This window comes from Varroa destructor, unplaced genomic scaffold (assembly GCF_002443255.2).
Source record: "Varroa destructor unplaced genomic scaffold, Vdes_3.0 BEIS01000001.1, whole genome shotgun sequence".
Taxonomy (NCBI): domain Eukaryota; kingdom Metazoa; phylum Arthropoda; class Arachnida; order Mesostigmata; family Varroidae; genus Varroa; species Varroa destructor.
Window position 1 is genome coordinate 13,130,315 of NW_019211454.1, and position 14,654 is coordinate 13,144,968.

The 14,654-nt window shown below is 38.3% G+C and overlaps 2 protein-coding genes across 15 annotated transcripts in view; one reads left to right on the forward strand and one right to left on the reverse strand.

The window, feature by feature from the left end:
• Positions 1 to 5,820, reverse strand: part of LOC111254140 (sialin-like) — a 12,717-nt gene extending 6,897 nt beyond the window's left edge. For 3 of the 10 annotated variants that reach the window (XM_022817038.2, XM_022817120.2, XM_022817207.2), the window contains exons 1-4: positions 2,210 to 2,515; positions 1,408 to 1,686; positions 680 to 854; positions 25 to 161 (exon numbers count right to left, since the gene is read on the reverse strand). In XM_022817038.2, coding sequence (XP_022672773.1) covers positions 25 to 161; positions 680 to 854; positions 1,408 to 1,686; positions 2,210 to 2,374 — 756 coding nt within the window. In that variant the 5' untranslated portion in view covers positions 2,375 to 2,515. Of the gene's footprint in view, positions 1 to 24; positions 162 to 679; positions 855 to 1,407; positions 1,687 to 2,209; positions 2,560 to 3,999; positions 4,163 to 4,471; positions 4,840 to 5,703 lie in introns of those variants that run through there. The other 7 variants (XM_086977812.1, XM_086977811.1, XM_086977810.1 and 4 more) reach the window with 7 other exon arrangements.
• Positions 5,821 to 13,100, forward strand: LOC111253657 (uncharacterized). 5 transcript variants are annotated; one of them, XM_086977805.1, is made up of 12 exons: positions 5,823 to 6,366; positions 7,069 to 7,213; positions 7,356 to 7,457; positions 7,701 to 7,889; positions 8,141 to 8,312; positions 8,848 to 9,125; positions 9,600 to 9,746; positions 9,962 to 10,056; positions 10,635 to 10,764; positions 11,142 to 11,339; positions 11,569 to 11,682; positions 12,325 to 13,100. In XM_086977805.1, the coding sequence occupies exons 2-12, from the start codon at positions 7,124 to 7,126 to the stop codon at positions 12,346 to 12,348; spliced, it is 1,539 nt and encodes a 512-aa protein (XP_086833931.1). In that variant the 5' UTR covers positions 5,823 to 6,366; positions 7,069 to 7,123; the 3' UTR covers positions 12,349 to 13,100. The 5 variants fall into 5 exon arrangements, with proteins under 5 accessions (XP_086833933.1, XP_086833931.1, XP_022669553.1 ...); XM_022813818.2 differs by having other exon boundaries at positions 7,083 to 7,213; XM_086977804.1 differs by lacking the exon at positions 5,823 to 6,366 and adding an exon at positions 6,424 to 6,566 and having other exon boundaries at positions 7,083 to 7,213.
• Positions 13,101 to 14,654: the final 1,554 nt, after the last annotated feature.

The following is a 14,654-nucleotide window of genomic DNA, read 5'->3' on the forward strand; positions in this document are numbered from 1 at the left end:
ATATATAGGACCGTAGTCACTCACGTGACGATTCTGGTCAAAATTGCCGTCTCTATTGGCTAGTGTCATTATTCTCTCTTCTTCAGAAATCCAACGATGTTTCTCTGGAGAACTTGCAACACAAACATACCACAACAAAGACCAAATGACACCGCACGCACCTATAAAATCAATCAAATGGACAACAATTAGCCATTCTTTACGTATACGATGCTTACATATGTTCCACAAGCTTTCTAGAATTTGCCCTTAGCTTAGAGTCACTAATTGAAGGTCGAGCCAAGTATGCATATGCCCAGCAGATGTCAGTGAAACAAGACTCACAAGGTAAATCCCAGATGGTTCCTTATCATTTTCTACACTTCCCAGATTGTCCATCGTCTCATTACCCATCATCGATACCGTGTTACCAGCTACATTCTCACTTACTGGATCAGAAAAAATGGACATACAAACAGCGATTCTCTACAGATGTGCGTTCATAGATTTTTGCTCATGTTCGAAATAGGCTTCGAAGATTAGTCGGCCATTATTTAAATACGGCCAAGTATAGCGTCATATTTCCCTTATCGTAGAAGCTAATTATTGCAGTTAACTGCGCAAATGTTAAGAGGTTTCAACCACTGTTTCACAGGGGAAAATCAAGTCCATGTCTGCAAATTTTTACAAGGCTTCATACCAAAAAAATAGAATACAGATGCCCAACCAAAATGTTTGCACAGCGGGCCAGCTATAAACATTGTCACAGTAGCTCCAACACCGTAACCCAACGTGGCCAGCGTAATTAGTAAGGTACGTTCGTGTACCGGACTCCATCGTGACATCAAAGCGTTGGCACTTGGAAAAGCTGAACCCTGCAATACAAAAGACAAACCCATAACAGACACCGAACAAATACCGTAACAAAAGCCTAATAGTAATGTGTAACAGTACCTGTTGTCGTTAATTTATACTCTGCCATTGATATTTATTGTGCATTGTGTGCATAATAATTCAAAATTATGTCAGTTGAAGTTCAATTTTGAAAGGTTAATTCTACTAAAATTAACTAAACTTTTTATTATCTAGATATATTAGTCACTTATATTTTCTCTATGAAGTGAACTCATTATTACAACTGCAATTTTTAGGGTATAGCAGTTTAGTCATAAAGCCAAGCATCGATGTACTTGACTGTGCGCCCTGGCCAAGCCACTCATTTATTGCTGCGAGCAAACTTTTCATCCCGGCGTAATTTCGTTTGCATGTACTAACATTCTGTCAAATTAGGTAACTATACTCGAACACGAGTGCGGAAAATTTTCGTTTCGTCTGCCTCTTACGGCTTATCATTAGACATGCGTAGAGGTTTACCAAGGCTACTAATGACCCAAGTAATAACATTCCATTGAAGCAAATACCACTTACGATGCATAGGCCTGCAACGATTCGGAGTGCAACAAACGCCCAAACACTCCAAGAGATGACTAGAGGCGATACAAACTGGAGTAATGACATAAAGAAAACACCGTAACCTAAAACCCATTTCAGGGAAAATGATTCCACTAGGTGGCCAGCTGGTAACTGTGAAAAAAGAATTCCAATGTAGACCGAATTCAGAACCCAGCCTTGGGTGGTTGTGTTCCAATTACGTGAGTCACCGAGAGAAGTTCTGTTTTGTGGGTACCTCGCTGACTCAAAGAATTTCTGCAAGAGACGTATGTGAGACGAATATATTTATCAATGCGCTTTGTTACCAGATAAAAAATAATGCTTATTAAATAACTATCGCTCTTTTTGTACCCACTTGATTCGTGTGAACTCATACAATTTTAAATAACAAGGTAATGCAAACTTATTGCTTAAATTGAAATAAATAAGCGTAATTTAATACTGCATATACGTAGATATCTCGGAACATCATTTACCAAACGCTACTTCATCCTTACAGGATGCTCTACGCAGATATGACATCTTGAAAAAACCCGACAGAGCGCGACCACACCGAATCAGAGTAAAAGTCCTAATCAATAATCAAACGATGATTTATCGTTACTTGGCGGAAACAGTCAACGACTGTTAGCCGTCCAAACGCCGCCTTGTCGAAGGAGATGCTATTTTGACGTAATAATAAAGCGTACTTAGATGCTCGTTTTAGGATTGGCTGAAGGAACGTACATTAGTATGTGCGATATGATAAAAACGAATTATTCCGTTAGTCTATCTATACCATGTGTGTAACTGGGCCATGGAACGGAGGTTGTGCACCATGCGTCCGATTCACCATGACGAGTACTGTGATGCTCAAGCAGGAACGCAGGGCTTGGTCTAGCACGAATGCGAAGAACACCATTAGCGAAACCAGGTAACGAATTGGAATACAACATTCGGCCATTTCGACAGAATGTTCTGTTGCTTAGAAAGCGCTTTTGATGTTTTCGATTTTTCGTCGTGTCTAATGTATGATATAATAGCACCCCGGCTTTGATCTTATAAATTCGATAAAATTCGATCTGAAGACAGAATAAACAACAATCCCGTTCACGGACGACGGACGGATCACTTGCTGGAAGAAGCAACCTGAAATAACACATTATTTTGTCGTTGTAAGAGATAGCTTCTTTATTTGTAAACAAAGGCATAGTATATGTATAGGTGGGATGACGATACGAAAAAGTGTAAGTATCGGTAATATCTGCATGCAAATGTGATGCAGCGAAATGAAAAACGCTCGCTACCATCAGGACAGATCTTACACACCTTTAAATTGGTCTTCCCAAAAAAGTATATATAATGCAGCTGAAATTAGAATCAGCGTACTAGGAGGTCAAACAATAAATGGTCCCAAGAGAGGCCTTCGCCATTTCATATAAACCCCAAAGAATAAGACACTGTGTACGTATACTAGATCATACCTATCTTTACTACAGTAAGTATATATCCTCGAAGTGCTCGTAATTTATCAGCGTAGGCTCTTCTTTCATAAAAAAACACTGAGTAATTGCTTCGGTATATATAAATAACGAGTTCCTATGAAGTACAGGAAAGTGACTATATTTAACCACACGGTATCACTAGCATAAAACACGCCACATATGGAACAGCGTAGCCTGGGTGACTAATGGCATAATAACCATGACTAACTAGCATACTGCCACACCGGTTCAAATCTCAGCATTGAAAAAAATATAATCAGAACTCCATAACTAAGAAAAATAAGGAGTCAAGAAAAATAATTAATGATTATTAAAGGTTATTAGATATACAACTCCATTTCATAGGTCTGTTGGGCAAACGCCAGATATGTCGGGTAGTGCTAGGCTCGGTAACTCCCAGTGGGCGCAAGGCTTCTGCACTATAATTAAAAAAAGGTGATTACGAGGACTTGTACACATAAAGGAAATAACTAAAAATTTAAAAAAAAAGACAAACCCATAATAAAACAGCTCTTGAAAAAGTAACTTTCCGGGTCTTGACGTGACGTGCTGACACTAGACAACTAAACAAAGGCGCAACTTTATATCAATGACAGGGTGGCTATTGCACCGCTTGCGATTAGTGAGCCATAGTATAAAATATTTATTGCGACTGCAAGCACTTACTGCAATTTGACAGACGATAACTATCAACGATCCAATTTTTATCAACAAAGAGTAATCGTTAATTTATACGGGTTGGCTGACACCAGACCCCAGCAAAGCAAATCTAGGATATTTCAACCCATGGTTCTCTAAACCATAAAAACCAGGTCGGAAATATCAAACATTTCCTACTCCTAATACTATTCGATTTTAACTATACCTTATATTGAACACATTACACAGCACAACAGGTTTCACGTTGAGTTCGTACCACCACCATCAGGACACCATTCTAGTACAACCACGAAAATGTAACAGTAGAAGCAACAAAAATAATAATGTAGGCAGTAATGCAGTCCGCAAAGGGTGAAATGAACACCGATGCACATATTCAGGTTGGATAAGCTTCGATTTTACCTTTATTAGGCGATCTACATACCGTGTCGCGCGCTGCATTCACGATCGGGACTTCTTTCTGAGCTTTGTGTTCACAAATCCTTTTCTGTCATTCCATGGGGCTACGTAGATCACAATGAATCAGAAGTGATATTTTTTTAGGGCCATCGAAGACGGATCATAACATAAATAGAGGAAACGACCACCTAGAATTATATTCAGATTGATAGTTTTTAAATGCTCGTTTTTCCTTTCTGGCAATAAACAGGTTAGATGGATACCCAGTTGTTTGTCAAGAACACTTTAAAATACAACAAAATGTACTGTGTTAAGGGGCTCGAACGACCTAGCTATAGCCGCTGTTATTTTGAAAACTTTGGAAAACTAATCTAATCAAAGTCAGCCAGATTCACTGTACGCTTCAACATATAATATTTTAATGAAAATTTTATTGCATAATCGCGTACTCTCCGTTATTCATGAACTTGAACTTCCTGACCGTCCAGGATGTTTACCTCAATATAGCCTTGGAAACTATTAGCATGAGCTCACTGACTGCAGAAGTTGTTTCATAGTAGTTGCTTCTATGCGACGTCATTACACAGACATTCGCCTATACGGACCAAGCAACCTTAATTGAATCTTCCTATAAGCAAGTTAGTTCTTACGGGCTTTTTTGCCGTCGATCTTTTGTTTTATTTCGCCATAATCGCTTACGCACGAAAGTAAAGTTTCATCGTGTGTGTAAATTTGCTAGCCATAACCTCTGTTGCAACCAGTGGGAAGACTCTCGTCATCAAGTTGGCAGCGTCAGACAGCAATTTAAGACGTAGATCCAGTAAAGACCCGACAGTGAGGGAGCGAGAGGGACCACCTGTTCACCCTAAAAAGCGATGCAGTTATGTAGTTAGCATACGGTCAATAATCATTATCAGAAAGAGTGTATACTTGGCGTTGTTAAACTCTCTCGATCCATAAAACGGGACTAGCAACGCCATCTAGTGACATAAAACAGAAGCCTGCGCAAGTGAAAAACAGGATTTAGAGAATATAACATTAATTGAAAAATGTTTATAGGAAGTACAAAAAGTATGCGTTACGGCAAACATATTTCAGAAATTCAATATCCTCTTACTAAATAAAATTTCGTATGTAGACAATACATTTTTAGTAGATAGCATAATTCTGCATTTCGATTTGCGGCGACTAAATGAATTCCTCAACCAAAGCTGAAACGTCTCAACCGAGTTACATATGTTATGCTTCATGAAATTCAATTAGTCCGATCGCAGACGGGGATACAGACGGATTGTAGGCCTATATATAATAACTAAATAAATATAACAATAACAGAAGCGATAATTGCATAGGATAGCACTACTCTAGGGATAGGGTGCACAACTAGGGGTACACAAGACTAATTGGTCTGTGGACTTCGTAGTATTTTAACGAGTAATCACTTCATAGAGGCCAGCTTTATAAGTATGTCAATTTTGTTATGATGAAATCGAGCGCTGGATTGAAACTACAGATGAATGGAGTACAAGTAATTGTAAAATCTTAGAACTACATGCCAATTCGAATTATCCTGCTTCAGAACTTCAAGCACTAGCTATTATCTATATCATTCGAACTATACGTTCGCAAAATCATGATAATGGTAGTAACTGACAATAAACCTGGACGCGAATGCTTATGTAGGATCATTTGACTGTTAATCAATATAAATTCCAGCTTAGAAACTGACCATCATATTACTCGACTGCACTATCGGATCGGACCTGAACTTCTTTTGAGGGCGCTTTCGTACATAAACACTGTGTCCTGAGGTCCGTTAATCACAGAAGACCATTCCGTCGCTTAGTGGAATGTGTGGAAAACCTTCGATTTCAATCAACGGGATACTATTTGATAGATTTTCGTCCGTGCATAAATGATGATGAAGGTGTTTAATGTAAGTCGCGATTTTCGCTGTGTCAACAATGTCTAAAATTTGTCACGGAATCAAAGGCCTAGTGTATCTGAGACAGAAAGAAGTTCAGAGCAATTATTCCCTTAGCGAAGTACTCTGAAAGAACCTAATACGAAAAAGGTACGGCGCTTATCTGTCTCGAACAGCTGACACCGAAATAGAAGACAAGTGAGTTCTGTGCAGATGTGCTAACTCAAGGCAAGCTACTATTGAAGGAATACAAATTATATGGGGTGAAAATGTGAGAAGTAAATCTGAACTGACCTCGGACATCTGAAAACACCTAGATGCTTGTTTAGTGGAGAATCTCGCTACGGGTGCAGTATTGTTCAATGCATTATTAGTTTCCATATGAAGCAGAAGGCCTCCAGGGTGTTGTGCGTGCATTGTCAGTGAAGCGGACAGAAATACAGCTGTTCTGGGCGCGGCCTTTGCCTTGTAAGTTAAAACTATTGGTAATCGGATGAGTAAATAATTAAAAACGACACACAGGTGTAGCACTAGTGAATTTATCAAGTTGGTTCTATTGGATGTAAAATTGTACTATAGATGGCAACATCGGGATGGTATATTGGTCTTGCATGTTGACTTTGTCTTGAGTGTTTTAAAGACTACGGCATATAAAAGATAAAGTAAACGTACGTGCTATGTACAGCAACTGTGCCATGTCCCCTTTACAGTAGTATATCCGAGAAAAATAGACAGGAAAAAATGTTACGGCTGTTTTGATTTATCATTTTTAATTTATAATCGCTTTAGCGAAGTTCTATGAAAGTGTATTAATAGCTTGTATCGAAAGGTGCTCGGTTCGCCCTGTTGTTATACGAAGCAACATTGTTTTAAAAAGAATGCGTTCTAAATAGTTACTAATAATCAAGTATCGAGAGCTTTTTTTTGCCTTTATAAATGCCTTTATAAATCCAGCGTAGCGCCAGTGCATAGTAAAGTCACTGTATTTAACCAACTGTCGCTGATTTTTTTGGCAAAATAAACTTAAATATTTACACAAAAGAGAGATTTCTGGATTTCGCGCCTTCTGTAGTTCAGTATAGGTTTTTACCATTTGAGCAAGCCTAGACCTGCTAACCACTAAGAAGTAAGCCATCACCGATCGGATTGTTAGAGACTCATAATATACAGTTGTTTACTTTTAGGAAAAGGACACAGGTAATTTGTGCCTTCCGATGACGGAGCGATGTTTGGTGGATTCGCCGAGGCTCTCGCCTATCATACGCCTGTAAACACTGAACTGCACTCATCAACTCTTGATCTTAGTACATTGCAGGTTTGTTTATTGTTGCTACACACCTACTTTCAATCAAGCTACTGAGTTTTACTAATGCTCGCTTTGTTTTGCTCGAGCAGAAATTTCGTATTTTTCCGGCGTCTCCGTGTATAACCAAATTTTCTGAATATGCGAGTTTTAGGGAACACTATTTTCGGCGAGCAATGAGGCCGCCCTTAGTGACCTTCGAGATGATTTCATCCTCATAGCTGAGTGTAACGAACAACAGGGACCTACACCGTTGGTAAGAACTGTTCAAACATCGAATCACACTGTTTATTGTAATGGTATACTTAGGTGAACGACTATTAAACGATCGTTATTTCCATAAAGTGATGGTAGTTCAGGCCAATATTTAGGTAGAGAGAGAAATAATGCCGAACATATTGTTTTTATTATTCCATTTGCACCGGAAGTGTGCGCTTTCAACTAGTTGTAAACTGCTTTTTGCGGTATATAACACTGAACTGTTTTGTTCGCTGTTTAGGTGATTATTCCGAATACCGCGTCTGTACATTCAGAAGAGATCTCAGCATTGTCAATCTCCCTTCTTAGCGTAGACTATCAACATGTCGCCTCGGGAACGTTTCCACGAGAGGATACACAGCTCCTCCTTCCGGAAATTCGAGACAATGTACACGTGTTCGTCAATTACACCGTCTTGCTAGACGCTAAGGTATTAGTTCTATAACACTGACAAAATCACGCTTCATTTACTAGATAAAGACAGGACAGTTGGTTACTTTTATACGTGGTATTTATTTTCAAGGTCATATCGATTTCCTTCTCGTACACCATATATGTGTAATAATCTTCATCTAGTTGTGGGTATCGAAAATTCCTAATACACTCTTGTCTCTACAAGTATGACGTTCTTTCGGTGTCACTCTAATATTTTTCTCTCCTTGCGAATCTGAAATTCTGAAGGCGAGGGGCTTTGTCCGGCCTCTATGTGTCGCCTACGTCTCTCACAATAAGCACCGTCTTCTCAAAGCCGTTGGCCAGATTCGCAGCGTGCTGGTAGACGCATCAAATCTAGTCAAGACACAAAACCTGCCCTTCTTCATCCGGGGACTTAAAAATAGTCTAACAAATTCACGTAAGTAGATCATTATATACACATTTTACCTGTTAAACCCATGTTAACTTATCCTTCTTCGTGAGCATTGTATTGTCACTAACAGTTACAACTTCTAGTTTCTTTTGTGTGATTCCTGGTACTCTATTTTTCGCCAATCCGCAAGGCCGGGCTTGGTGTGGTTGAAAATGTCTTCTATCTGTCATTAATTATTTTTAATTATTTTACAACGGCATAATCGCATTGATAGGAAACATTCAAGGACGCGCAAATACGAAGACTTCTTAAAGAGCCTGAATGGCTTATTGGCGGCCTAGCTAATCGAATGATTTGAATTTGAGCGAGTGCGTATGTCAGAGAACAGCGTTTTGCCATTATGGGGTTTATGTTAATTGGAAAATGAAAAAGACCTAACATTTTGACGTTTGAACCTGTAATGCCAGCACTGTAACTATTTTTCGTACATTCTGAGCTATATAAGTGAATTTCTAATGACTAGGGAACATCTCGAATCATAGAAAAACGTTTTTGTTTCATTATGCGCTCTCTTAATTAGAATTGGAAGGTCCTGCTTTGGTGAAATATGAGTTGACGGTTGCCAACGCCTTGCGGGAGGCCGAGCGAGCCGAAAAGAACCTAGTTGGAGAAGAAAAATCGCGGTTGTTTGAAAAGGCTCTAAACGCGTTATCTTCTCGAATCGGAATCGAACCGGTAGGTGCCCCTCCCATTGGCCTCGTTCCACTCGGACACATAGCGCCCCTAGGCTTCGCCCTCGCGGTGCAGTGGTGGTTGGAGCTGCTCTGCAAAATGCAAAAATTTGTACCCAGTGATGAGGTAGGTGTTCGAAAAATTAGAGTGGTGCGTAAAATAAAATTCCGTTGATATGTTATATGTTAATATGCAGGCTAGGCGTAAACGATAACTTTGCATTAATGGCTGAGGTTATTCTGAGGTTCGTTGGCGTTTATAGCTGACTGTATTTATACCCTGCTATATGTGAATTCGTGAAAGCTACGTTCGTCATACGATATCATTGTAGCGCTAATAACGTTGAGATTGTCGTTTCCATAATGTTATTTGGTAGCAATAATGGTGAAAATATGTCCGTTCTACCTGGTTCAGGGAAACTTCGCTGTTTCTTCTGAGACCACAAGATCATATTACAGTACTGCAATACACTTGGAGTACAAATACATTAAAAAAATAGGGTAAAAATACCTAGAATACAATAGAGTACAAAATTATGTATACAAATACATATTTACGGCGATCTCCCCTATTTTGTCTGGGACGGCTGATTTTACGTAGGTAAAGCTTCCTTCAGTGATCTATGGAGCGTGCCCGGCAAACGAGGACTGTCGGAACTTCGAAGTTTATGATGGAATGTTTGATGCTTTGTCTGACTTAAGTCTGAAAGTCACCAAGAAGGCCGATCTGGAATATACTGGTGACGAGGTATGTGGCATAACCTAGCCGTTAAGATATAAAATAATATTTATTTTCTGCCAATAAAACGTACTACTACCCTATTTGTTGGCTGTATCACGTACCCTATTAATTCTAAGCACAAGTTCAGAAGATCATCGACAGCTTTGAAATAGCCGTTAGGCACACGTATCTTATCCGCTTGCCTTTTGTATGTTTTTTTATTTTCGTCTCCTTATTTACAGGTGTATTGCTATAAACATCTCAACACGCTATATACACTCCCATCATTTGTGGTCCCTCCGTCAATATTATTTGATGCGTACAAAATTATTAACAGGTAGTGGAACGATGATCATGCAAATCTGTAAATTTTATACGCACCACTCTCTCTAAGAAATCTAAACAGAAATTTCGACCAATCCTAACAAAGTGACCAAATATCGTTTTCCACGGCAAACTACGTTTCTAACTGTACTTTAATTTTTACCGTGCGAGCTGTGTATGTACTTTAGTTTGCAAGCAAAAAAACTATTAAATTAAGTAAAAAAAAAACTCAGCTCCAATAATTTCATGAATACGGCTTACGTGCAAAGAGTAGTAAACCATGTAACAAATTAATTAACGTTTACGGCTGAAATTTCGTTCATACATGTAGCACAGAAGATGGCAATTAGCGAGTTTAGAAAGATTTGTTAATAAAGATATAATATAATAATATTATATATATATATATATATATATATATATATATATATATAAAATAAAACTTTATTAACAAGTTTTATTCATCGTCGGTTCACCCAAGGCTATTATATGTTGTTTGAAATAGCTAGAATGAAACCAATCCAATCGTTTTGTATTTTTCGTTTTCTGTTTTGGTGTTGCTCATGTGGATGCTTCTGTTGTCACATGAAGACTAGACACATCGACTTTACACAACATCTTCTTTTCATTGTGTACTAGCCGTCCTTTGGTACTTTATCCTGGCAAACGAGCCGTCAATCTCGCCAGATTTCTTGCGCTGTTTGTGCCCCGCAGAGTCGAGGTAAGTAATTCGAATTGTTGTAACTTTTGGGCGTTAAAACTGCTTGTACATAAGCGTGTGGACTAACTGGATATGTTTGGTGATTATTACAAAACACAGCATCAAGGTGCAGTGCAGAAAGCATCTGCATCACGCACTATACTAGCCTATAATATACACATAATACCATGGTAATAACCTGCTGCTCCCTTCCGTTGCTTCTATTATTCCTTATTTGCGAGAGCTAATGGCGTTCGTCACTTTTTATTAGACTCTTCGTGATTAACCAATGCCTGCAGAGACAGGATGGCTGTGCCACAGTGGAAGCTTTTACGCCTGCTCGCTGAGTAGTGATTTCACGTAGTACGCATTTCTTTGTCTTTTTTGTCTCCTCCCAGGACAATATGCTATTATACATTGACGATCCGGTGCCTGGCGATAACTGTTCACTAGCGGCGTTTCTATCACCGCTGGACAGCGACCAAGTTAATATGATGAAGAAAAAATGCTCACTTTTGTGCGTCGACTCGTTTGATTTTCTCGGCCCAAAGTATAACGGTTACCTTCTCAGTTCACTATGGAGAAGGGTGCAAATGGTAGGAAACGATTTTCGTCAGTGTCTGAAATAATATTGTTCTAATACCAATTAAACCTAGTCAGATTTGCACCTGTTAGTTCTGACTTGCCTGTCGTGCATGCATGTGTAATGATTGTTTGTTGCTTTGGGTTGACAAATCATAAAGGATCTGTTTGTTGTCTACCAACAATCTAGTTTAACATTCAGCTTTATTCATCGGCATTTAACCTCCTACGACGATGATTCAGGTTCGCGAACAGCCCCACCTACTCGTAGCCCTACTGTCTGCATTTTTATGCGAGCTCGAATTGCATTCCCTGTCCACGCCGCCTCTATCGACTTGCGATGCCAGCATACTAAAGGTAATGATACGTCGTAAAGTACAAACCGCTACGAAATGATTATCACCGCTTAAATCGACTACGATTAAAGCTTGGGTACTGCATCTCTGTTAGGGTATTGTATGTCAATATATGGGTATTATGCCCAATTTTTACTAAATTTGAGAAACTTCAACGGATAGACAACTTCGACTTGCGCCTATCCAAAGCCATGACGGACGGGGCTACCGTATACTGGCGGAGTCATCTTCCATAATAATTGGTTCTGTTGATGGAGATGAGTGCATGTTATGTAGCGCCGGAATTATAAATATTGGTTACGAAGAATAGCAGATTATTGCTAACGAACTGTGTATTAAAAATGTAAACTTGAAAGATTTCTCGAAACCAAAACAGATTTAAGCTCACGCCTACTTGCATTCATATTATAGGTATCGATATTTAATAGCAGAATATAGGCCGGAAAACCACCTAATTATCACACATTACAGTCTGTGCTATGTACGTTTTCGAATCAATCACAATTCTAATACAACCTAGGAAAAACGAAATTTTATATACTGCATGCGCTCAACCATGGTTCCGTTTTCATTAACAATCAAAGGGATTTACTATTATTATGCCAATATGTCTTAGTACAAAAAGCATCATTCGTATTTTCAGAACTATGATCGACTGTTCCAGTAAACACTCCGTAGTGAGGGAAAACATTAGATGAAGCGCTTATGAGTCGTAATGAAAGAAAAAATAACAATATATGACGACGAGATGGAAAAGAACAAACTTGTTCCACGGCCCAGGAAGAAAGTCAACTATTCTCGCGAATCAATGTTTGTTTTATTCAGACCCTCGCCAAATTACCGAATGTGGCGGGTTCAAAAAGTGATCAGCGACTTTATTATGTAGAAAATCTTTGTATAAAATGAACCGTCGTTTTTCTAAAGAGTTTTTGTTATGCTAAAGCCGTGGAAAGAGGAAGGCAACCAACTTCTCAATAAATCGTAATGGATGATAAGGCATGCACAACTCCAAAAGGCTGTTATTGGACGCACAGACTGGCGCTTCGATTAACTAAACGTTTGAATAGCTATATATATGTCATTGTAAATTGTACTATCGAAATGTTAGGGCAACGCACGAACATCGATAATATTCTTGATATTGGTGATGTCATGAGAGTATGAAACAAAAACAGTGGTAATACACTATTTTTTTGTATATAGCCATACACATACGTATCTGTTTCTGCTTAGGTAGACACAGACAAACAGAACAAGTCAACCGGAAAACAAATGTGGCGTAAAGAATTTGTTTTCCATTTTACTATGGCTGGTTACTTTATGGCTTTAAATTCGCACTGTGATAGTGACTAAAAAAGCGAGTGACTTGAGAATAAAAGCAAAAATATATATCACGGATTGTCGAAAACAGAAAAGTAATTTGCTGGCTTTTTTTTTTGTTTCTTTAACCAGTTTCAGAACTAAAGAGGCTCCTGAAAGTCAATGATAATTGGTGATTTAAGCAAGTATGTAGTAGAATGTCAATTCCAGGTATTTATTTAGCGAAATATTGATACGAAATAACATCGAGCAGTGGACATCGTTTCAAATCCTGCAATTGCAGAGCAGACCAAAGCGTTTTAAAAAAGCCTCAATTAAAATGCAATTAGGGCCCTGGGGGTATCGATCAGTTCAAATTTTGATTCCAAAGCGCGTCTTTATAGGGTTATTATGGCATGGCGATCGGTACTACGCTTAATCGGCACAACAATTTGCCACTTATCCGATACACGTGCTTGCAAAATTCAGTCCAAGGTTATTTACACTGTTCTTAAGCCTAATAGCTCGTAAAAGAAAGGGACAGTTTGTATTTTTATTTTGGCGTTTATATTCCGTTTTTGGATAAAGCGTGTGAAACCTGTGAAAGTAACTTAATTTAATTTTAAGGTGCTCAGTAGCTACATATATACATACAGAGATATTGAGCACCTTCTATTTACCAATGGCTACTTTATGAATTTCAATTGCTGTTGCGCCAACAAGAAGTTGGTGATCTAATTGACGACGAAGATACAGCAACGATATCAAGTACTATCAAGGCTATCTAATGGTGCTTCCTCCACGATTAGACTGCGTCAGCAGTCTGATACCTCATCGAATGCGAGGACATCTACTAAATCACAAAGCTGACTAGATGGTCTAGATTTGACTTCGAAAGGTGCAAGTTGTCTATCTGTACACTTTTTTTAACTTGAATAGTTTTTGCAATTCACAGATAATCGGGTAGGTAGACGAAGCTTACGTTAAAATTTTTGTCGGCATATATGCTGTTTGCCAAACCGTTGAATAGCATTATTATCTTCGAATCAAAACATTGTCATTTTTAATATTGCAATACAGTATTTTATCACTTGTATAATATACATCTTGTGGAAAATTTGTTTTCACACTTTTTTACGTGTAACTTACGCTTACTTTATAAGGAATGCGGTGAAAACTAATGTCTTGAAATCACTTCATACACTTATGCGTTAAAACACAAGTAGCACACATAGGTGTGTCAGCGTGTTATGTAGAATATATACATAGAATCAGATTATTATTATTAATAAAATAAACATGTAGTTTAACTTTTTACGTACTAGCTAGTTTTTTTTCAGAGTGACAATTCTTCTTACATTGGAGAAGCTCCTTGCAGTCGAATGTCAGCTGCATCATTTTTAGTGAAAGTATTTTCGGGCTTCTCCAAATTGAACTCGTTCTTTCTATAAAAAAATGTGTAAGAATCAATAATTTCAAGAAGACAACTATTGAGACGGTGTTGAAGTTTTACAGCTGTAATATCTTTGTCCTCCTGCCACAATCTTCTTCTTCGACTTCTAACTTCAATACTACAATATGGTTTCACATATGTAGTCTCTAAAAAAATATACACTTCAATTTTTTCACAAAGATAACACGTTTAATTAATACGTTTAACAACAAGGTAAAACG

Coding starts and splice junctions, on each gene's coding strand:
- LOC111253657 (XM_086977805.1), top strand. CDS start 7,124: ATGTTTGGTGGATTCGCCGAGGCTCTCGCCTATCATACGCCTGTAAAC. Junction 7,890..8,140: donor CCGTCTTGCTAGACGCTAAG/GTATTAGTTCTA, acceptor GAAATTCTGAAG/GCGAGGGGCTTTGTCCGGCC. Junction 10,057..10,634: donor GCGTACAAAATTATTAACAG/GTAGTGGAACGA, acceptor TGTCACATGAAG/ACTAGACACATCGACTTTAC.